The 9016-nt window shown below is 46.9% G+C and overlaps 1 protein-coding gene across 2 annotated transcripts in view; it reads right to left on the bottom strand.

Annotated features, from left to right (window-relative positions):
• Positions 1-8321, bottom strand: part of Gabrp (gamma-aminobutyric acid (GABA) A receptor, pi) — a 28198-nt gene extending 19877 nt beyond the window's left edge. The window contains exons 1-3 of one of the 2 annotated variants that reach the window (NM_146017.3): positions 8149-8300; positions 2661-2759; positions 1716-1834 (exon numbers count right to left, since the gene is read on the bottom strand). In NM_146017.3, coding sequence (NP_666129.1) covers positions 1716-1834; positions 2661-2713 — 172 coding nt within the window. In that variant the 5' untranslated portion in view covers positions 2714-2759; positions 8149-8300. Of the gene's footprint in view, positions 1-1715; positions 1835-2660; positions 2760-8148 lie in introns of both variants that reach the window. The other variant, XM_006514666.4, reaches the window with a different exon arrangement.
• Between the last annotated feature and the right edge of the window lie 695 nt (positions 8322-9016).

Raw genomic sequence — 9016 nt, forward strand, 5'->3', positions numbered from 1 at the left:
TAAGTGCCCACTTGAAGACCATTGCTTTATCCTAGAAAATACTATGGAGGTTTTGTCTTTCAAGGACTTCAGTGGCCAAGAGGCTGGGTGTCCAAAAGCTACAGGAAGTAAGGGCACATCCATGGGCTTACAGGGTGCCCAGCAAGACAGGATCCATTAGGAGATGGAGTGGACTGTCACCTAGCATGCTGTTGGGCCTTCTCTCCTCTGTCCATTCACTTCAGGTAGAACTGGGTCTCATATTCCTTTAAGCCCACTCTAGGAGCCTCGCTCTCAGAACAATCTCTTTGCCCAACATCCCTGTCCCTGGTTGGCCTGTTGCCATGCAAACATGAGCAGTACTGTACTGACTTAGTTATTTGAGGGCTATGGGGCAAGAAAAACTGATCTAGGCAAGCTCTTTAGATGCACGTGCTTGTTGCTAGTGTAAGGCATGGGAACCCGGGCATGTGGTGACTCTCTAGGTCCTTGACATAAAGGACTCAGATCCTCTCTGTGGGACCAGATGTTGTCCAGATCTACAGCTGAGCAGGTGAGAGTGCCTGAGGGTCCTGGTGTCTGCACTGAGGAATCTGCCAGCAACTGTGCTGTAAGGCTGGGCAGGCAAGTGGTAGCATGGACCTCAGCCATGCAGAAATCTACGCATGGTAGCATTTTAAGGCAGGGGTGATCCAAAATGCTCAGAGGCAGAGTCCTCTGCTGGGTGGCTTTGCTTAGGGATGCCTTAGAGGTCTTCCCAAACACATTTCCATCGTCACGCCTATTTAAGACAAGCTGTCCAGGCTTCCTTGCTTCTCTTGTCTCCTCACCTTGTGGCCTGAGAGCCCTTTCAGCTTCTCTCTCTAAGCTTACTCTTTATAGACCAACAAATACCTTGAAGAATCAATGCCCTCCTGTCATCTGACCACCAGTGGACTTGTATTCACATGCTGTCCTAGATCTGACCAGAGACTGTCACCATTAGAGGAGAGAGGCAGTAGGGCAGGTACAGTATAGCAGGGAAATGATGTGACTCAGGGGTGTGCTTAAAACAAGGAGGTGGGCTATGAAGGAATCAGGGAGAACCCTTCAGAGGATGGTAGCCTTGTCTCCAAGATGTGATGGAAACTGCCATGTTTCTAGAAAGGCAAGTTGGAAGGGTAACTTAAGGCAGATAAACAGTCTGTGCAAAGGCACAGAAGCCAGGAGAGTAAGGATGCTGGTGGGTGTTTTAGTGGCATATTGGAGAATTTTGTGGGAGGAGAGAATGGCAGGCTGACGGAGGCTAGGCTGACTAGTTCCTGGAATGCCTAGGCTCCTGGGACACGCGCTTAGATTTCAAGCAGGCAGATGACCCAGGAGGAGATCCAGGTGGAAATGAGGGGAGGCCATTGTAGGTGGCAGTCTGCAGGCAGGAAGGCCCGGTGGGCAATGCTAGTGACCCATGGTGAATTCCTGGAACCTTGGATGTAGTGGGGAAGGAAGAGAGTGGCACAGGTTGCCAGAGGCTCCTGCACCCACCACCATGGTGGAGACCACACCTCTATCTTGCAAGTGGAGGGGTAGAGTGCTTTTTGTAAAGGTAGCACGAAAAATCACAGACAATTTTTTTTATCCATCCTTCCCAATTCCTAAACCAGTTGCCCATCAGGACGGAGTCAGCAAAGCCCCCTGAAGTCCTCTGCTGCATTTTCTCACTGTGTGAACTGATGCCCTGGTCATAAAGGATAACCTACCACCGAAATTGGGCCTGAGGAATTTGTTATATCCTGCAGTGAGGTTCTCAAAGCCAGGTAAGGAAAGCTTGTCACTTCTGCTGACCTCCACATTGACCTGGTTCCCCTGGATGCACGTCCTGGAAAAGAGAATGACTTTTGATGCCTATGTTGTTCAAATATTGATAAACATACATTGACATGAGCTTAATTGGCCCTCCCTTGTGTGTGTGTGCTCCTTCGTGTACGTGTATATAGGTTCACATAGTAATTTTCCTAAGTAGAAATCTCATGTTTTCTAGTTAATGAATTTATTTCTATTTTCTTTCTCACTTGCTATAGAGAAAACTCTCATGATAATTGGCAAACCCTCCAAGTATCTTTTTTTTTAAATTGATTAATTGATTATGTATGTATATGTATGCACAGGCATATGTACCTATACATGCACATCATGTCTTTCTCTATTTCTCTCTACCTATTTCTTTGAGGCAGAGTCTCTCCCTGAACCTGGGACTCAATTTTCTTTGCCAGGCTGGAAGACAGAAACCCCCAGAGATCCTCTTATCTTCTTCTGACTCGGAAGCCCCAAAATTTACTAGCATTTATGGGGTGCCAAGCTTGTTACATGGACACTGGAACCTGGACTCCAGTCCTCTTGATTACACAGTAAGCACCCTTAGCCACTGAGCCATCTCCCCTATTTCTTTCACCAAGGGCCTTATTGAAAACAAACAAACAAACAAACAAACAAACACCACAAGTCCATCTACCTGTGACCATTTTAGAAACTTGTTCTCTAAAACAGAATGAACCACAGAGATCTTGTTGTTCGGGTGCTTCGGGAAATGAGGGGACTAGGTTTTGGCTTGCCACAAGTTAAATGGGAAATGCTTGCAAGCCTTCCTGTCACATGGTCATAGCAGAGCAGCTCACTCTGAGCCATTCTGAGGTAGTGCCGCTCACCTCTGAGTGAGGAGACTCAGACACAGGAAGGCCAAATAGAGGCTGTAGCTCATGTTGAAGGAGCTGATTCACACACAAAAAGGTTGAAGGAGGAATCACCTAGGGAGACAAGATGGGGCGAGATGAGGGGGATAGTCCAAAGGTTCACCTCCCTCCAGCCTGGCTGTCTTCATGAGTTGCCAGGGGCAGTATTTTCCCAACATGCATGGGGAACAGCCTCGTTGCAACTGTTTAGTTTAGCACCTGCCCACTGTGTGTCATCCAGTACACTGTCATTTGGGAGGCTAATATTTTTACCCATCCCAGATATGAGTGGAATTTATACAATGGCTCATCAGAACTAGCACCCATAGCCAGTCCACAGCACATATTTGTCTGTGTATTCGAGAAGCTCCACACTGTCCTTACTGCATCCCTGTTTAACACCTCCAACTCTACATTCTTTTTTTTTCTTTTTTTTTCAGATTTATATATTTATTACATGTAAGTATACTATAGTTGTCTTCAGACGCTCCAGAAGAGGAGTGTCAGATCTAGTTACAGATGGTTGTGAGCGACCATGTGGTTGCTGGGATTTGAACTCAGGACCTTCGGAAAAGCAGTCAGTACTCTTAACCGCTGAGCCATCTCACCAGCCCCCAACTTACATTCTTGCTGACCAAACCAGACATTGTCCTGTTTAGTCCAGCATCCAGACCTTCTAGGCATGTTGTATTCTTACCTAACCTTCCCCATGCACAGTGGGCAGGTCCATCCCTGTCTTATATCAAGGAAACAGGCTCAAGGAAAGCACATTCAACCTACGAATGCCAGAGGTGAGTTCGAATCTAGAGCTGGCTGCCTTGTCTGATGCCTCCAGGACCAGCCACAGCCTATGCTTTTCTTGGCCTGAAGATGCTCAGCACCCTCATAATCTCCTATACCCCACTGCAGGAGTACTGACACCATTCGACTGCTATGTGCCAATGTGCACAAAAGGACCGTCGAACAACATGCTCCAGAGGCCTGGCTCCCTCGGTGTGGGATCTACAGACATCCGTCAGAGAGCAGGGATTGCTAGCTAACAGAGCAGTCTTGGACATGCTATGCTGGTGACATACACGGCAGGGTGGTGGCCTCAAGTTCAGGCCTCTTCCTAGGTATTCCATTCTGGTACCTGCTTACCTGTGCTAACCCTGGTGAGTCCTCCCACTCTCTAGAATGTAAGAGATCTGGAGCTTTGGGCCATATTGAGCCACTTATTTATTAAGTAACATGCTGTTGACAAAACCAATAATTACTCATTATAGAAATAAAAATGAACAAAAGTTCATTAAGACAGAAGTGTATACTGTAGTGTATGCCAGGGCAGATGTATAGGGTTTTTTGTTTTTATTTTTAAAGATTTATTTATTTATTATATATAAGTACACTGTAGCTATCTTCAGACACAGCAGAAGAGGGCATCAGATCTCATTACAGATGGTTGTGAGCTATCATGTGGTTGTTGGGATTTGAACTTAGGACCTCTGGAAGAGCAGTCAGTGTTTTTTTTTTTTCCTGAGACAGGGTTTTTCTGTGTAGCCCTGGCTGTCCTGGAACTCACTCTGTAGACTGGGCTGGCCTTGAACTCAGAAATCCACCTGCCTCTGCCTCCCAAGTGCTGGGATTAAAGGCATGCGCCACCATGCCTGGCGCAGTCAATGCTCTTAACCACTGAGCCATCTCTACAGCCCCAGATGTATATTTTTATGAGATTTACTTTTATTTTATGTGCATGAGTTGTTTGTGCTGGCATGTGTGTCTATGCACCATATGCATGCAATGCCCATGGAAGCCAGAAGAGGGCGCAGAATTGTCTTGGAACAGTAGTTACAGATGGCTGTTAGCTGTATGTGGGTGCTGGGATTTGAACCCAGGTCCTCCAGAAGAGCAGTCAGTGCTCTTAACCACTGAGCCATCTCTCCAGCCCCAGTACATATTTACAGATAGGAACAAACATGTCCCTATGGTGTAGGATGCTGAGAGTAGGAACAATCAGTCTTACGTGTGTAGGGAGTTCAATCTCAGTATGTTCCTAAAACTGCTTTAAAGAAAAAAAAAAAAAAGAAAAAAAAAAAGAAATTGATTTTAAAAGACCTGTCTCAAGAAACAAAGGAAATGCTTAGTCCCTCTGTCATTTCTCATACCCCAGATGTTGCTGTTGTTAACAATGTTTCTTATCCCAACATACACCTGTATTCACAAACACACACACACACAGTTTTGCATAAAAAATTAAAAAGGGAAGTTGAGTGCTTTTGCGCTTTGTTACTGCTTTATATGTATAAATAAACACATTTACGCATAAAAACTGAAAAGCAGCGCTTGTCCGTGGTTGTTCCTTTGCCCCACTTGGGTAGAGAGCTGCTGTTTTCTGAACACCTGCTATGCTACCGCTACCGCTTCCTGAGCTAAGTCCCTCTCCAGTCTTCACAGACCTCTGACCTGACCAAGATGATTCTCATCTACAAAGGAGAGAGCTGAGGCTTTGAGAGGAAGTGATGTCCCCAGGGTTACCCAGCAGGTAAGGCGCAGCTCAAGTGTAAGTAGCGATCCAAGTCTTTCCCTTAGCCACAGAAACCAGAAAGGAGCTCTTGTCTGTGGTAGCTGCAGCTTCCCATGTCAGCTTCTACAGATCTGCCTCCCTAAGACAGCAGGGTTGCTCAGACCATGAACATGCGAACACTTTTATGCCACGTGTCCTACTTATGAGTACCAATTATTTTCAGAGTTTCTACTTTTATAAAGTCAGCAATGACCACCTTGGCATGCAAGATATACTCTATCCTGTTCCTTTTCACAGTGGAAAAAAGGTGGCTGGGGGGGTGGGGTGGAGCTCTAAAGACTGATAAAGAAATGGAGGCTTGCTCATGGCCACTGGAAACCACACACCAAAACCATCAGCTGTAAAACCAGCATTCATGCTTGCTTTCTTTCATGCTTTTTCCTAGTCCCTATTACTCTCCTTGCCCCCAGCATACAATTTAAGAGGGTCCATGGAAAGGCTTGCTTACCCTCCATCTCTTTAACATTTCAAAGGGTAAGTGAGCTTCTCTTAAAACCCAGATGCATGACCAGCAGAGGTCCTGTCTGGTGAGGTCAGAGATACGAGAGCAGAAAGGTTTCTGCTCCATCAGAGGGGAGCAAGCCATAAGTCCCACGTCCTGTCACCACCCTGCATTAGGAGCTCAGGCAGCTTGATGTTTGGTGTAATGAGAAAGTGAGCCACCAGTTCCCCTCAAGAGGATACTGCAGGGCCAGGGTGGGAACTGCAGAGATGTTTATGTTAATTTGATTCTAGAAGAGTGTGTTACAACTTGGCCAGTTGGATATAGGAAGCTGACACCTCTAGAAGCTGATAAAAATGGATGCTTGCCGGGCTGGAGAGAAGGTTCAGCAGTTAAGAGAACTGACTGCTCTTCCAGAGGTCCTGAGTTCAATTCCCAGCTACCTCAAGATGGCTCACACCATTTATAATGGAATCTGATGCCTTTTTCTGGTCTGTCTGAAGATAGCTATAGTGTACTCATATGCATAAAATAAGTAAATAAATCTTTTTAAAGAAAAATCGAGGCTTGCCCATGGCCACTGGAAACCACTCGGTTTTTCCCCTAAGCCCTTGGTATCTGCGAATTTTTCCCAGTGTGGCCTGAACTGGTCCTGTCCTCATCTAAGGAGACTCCTCAGTTTTCCCACCTTCTGTAAGAATCTGAATCTGCCTTTATCAAGAACATTTGGGGAACCATTTAGTCTTTATCTTCAGGCTTGCTGTGAAATAGGTATTTCCTGGTGACCAGTCTATATTAGGAAGACAATATTGACAACTTGGGCCTCCAAAACTTCTCTAAGGACATGTAGGCTCTGGTGGCTGCATTCTTTCTGCTGGCTCTACTAGGGGCCCAGTATGCCTCAGTGTAGCATGGAAGAGCAGTGGGCAAGCCTGGGTGTCATCCTGGCTATCTGGTTCAGGAGAGGAACCTCGGACTTGTGATGGATTCAGCGTAGATCCCACTTTAGTTAAGTGGCCACTGTCTGAACAGTATTTCCCAAGTCCTTGATCTGTACAGAGGTCACATCTGGCACCAGTTTACTAGCATGGTTTTCTCGGGCAGGGCCCACACCACTAACACCTTTCTCACTTCAGCCTGACATGGAGAACTCAGAACATACCGGGCACAAGAAAGCAGTAGTGAGCCGGGCGGTGGTGGCGCATGCCTTTAATCCCAGCACTTGGGAGGCAGAAGCAGGCGGATTTCTGAGTTTGAGGCCAGCCTGGTCTACAGAGTGAGTTCCAGGACAGCCAGGGCTACACAGAGAAACCCTGTCTCAAAAAGCAAAAAAACAAAACAAAACAAAACAAAAAAGCAGTAGTGAGTTAGGAGGCTAGAATGTGACATCTTTTCTATGATGGAGAAAGTCCTTGGTTCCCCAGGGATCACATGTGACCCTGCTCCTTATGTCAAATCCACTTTGGGGATCAGGTCCTGGAAGTTCAGCAGGAGTCACCAGCCCATATAGCTGATGAGCCAATCTTCAAGGTACTATTTATATGTCTACTGCTCTTGATGTAGGCTCAGTCCTCTCTTTTGGATACAGGCATCAGAGCCAGCACTTAGTGGTGATCAAAGACCATGAGAGGGTAGGTGGAGATTCCAGCCTTCAGCAGTTGCGCCTGCAAGGTGGATTAGCTGAATCCTCTGGCTAAAATCTCCTATCTGTGTGTAGAGGAGAGCCTGGGCTTTGGAGTTAGATCAAGCTGAGTCATAGTTAACCTCTCAGCTTTGGTTTCCCACCTGACAAATCAGAATAAACATAAACAATAAATAGTACTTTCCATTTGCTTCACTGGTTCTATTCTCGGTGTCTTCCGTTGGGGGATTTAGTAATCTCACTGGTTCAAGAACAATTTGAAGCTGAAACTACTCCTTGCATACTCGGCTGGTACCACCCAAGAAGAACAGGTCACACGCAGGACTTGAGTGTCACCTGGGAGGCAGTGACTCTGAGAAGCAGAGGTGATTCTGATGGGAATTCCCACCTCTGCTCCATCACAGAAATGCCTGAGTGCTCTATGCTCTAGCCTCCTTCACACTCACTTCTGTTCCCTCATCCTGTCACTTCAGTGGGTGTGTCATGTGTGGGTAGGCAGGTGTAGTTGAAAGGTCTTAGTGCCCTGAATCTTCCCCAAGAAAACCATGAAGGTGTGCCTTGTGCCTGTTGGTCTAGCCTGGCAGCAGAGAGGAAAATGATGACATTTCCAGTGCCAGGCAGGGTAGTGCCAACCTGGGTCTCTCACTCTGACAGAGGGCATCGCACTACACTCTAAGACCTGAGGCAGAGTTAGGGCTCAGCAGATTCCAGGCCTGCCTCCCTCCCTCCCTCCCTCCCATCCACCCCAGCAGGGCTCACACCTGCAGCTCCTTACTGCCTTCTTTCCAAGCACAAGGGATGCCAGTCGTTCCCTTACCAGGCAGCTGTTACAGCAGGTGTTTCCAGATCTCAGGCAGGACTCTCACACAGAGCATACTCTTTTGGGTCTCCAGGGTCCTTTTCATCTCAGTCCTGACTCTTTGGGTGTTAAGTATGCACCCAGTCTCCGATGGAGTGGCGCGCTCTCTCTCTGGAGAAGTTGGAGCTGCTGAACCAGGTATAGGTGGGTGGGGCCTCCTCCAGCTCCTCCCTTGGTGGAGCTCTGACTGGTCTTGGGTTGTTTGTGAGAATCAGCCAGCTCTTGATGTGCTTTGATTATCTTGCTAATCTATGCTTTGATTCTGGGTTCCCGTTTTAGCCACACTCCCAAACCTCAGCTGAGAAAGACTTGTGTGATCCAAGATGTCTTAAGAGTTCAGTGCATGGATCCACCACTTTGATAAACTCTGCTTTCAGGGGACGTGCCTCCAACACTGTGCAAAGGGATCCGAGTTAGCCTAATCATCAGATTTGCATCCACAAAACAACTTAATTTGTTTCTGAGAGCCTCAGTCCTGGCTTTGCCTTGGCTGAGTTTGTTTGGGATTAACATCGTCTAATAATATGTGTTACTAGAGACTATTCAGATTTTCCAGTTGCAAAGACACAGAAAATGCTAAGGATTAGGAAAGTGGTGCTCAGAAGAGGTGGGGGGTAATTCTGGAGATTTCTGGTCTCATTTGCTGTATCCCAGATCCCTAGAGAATATCCTTTAAGTCTCAAACAAATTCCTTCAGGGAACTCCATATTGTAGCCAGTGGTCAAGGGTAGAAGCCTCTGGAAGTTGGTGTCATACCTGAGAGGGCTGGGAACCAGAGGGAGGGGCAGGGAGAGGGCAGAGGCTATGGCAGGATGCCTAGAGGCAC

The sequence above is a fragment of the Mus musculus genome, chromosome 11 (genome assembly GCF_000001635.26).
Source record: "Mus musculus strain C57BL/6J chromosome 11, GRCm38.p6 C57BL/6J".
Classification (NCBI taxonomy): domain Eukaryota; kingdom Metazoa; phylum Chordata; class Mammalia; order Rodentia; family Muridae; genus Mus; species Mus musculus.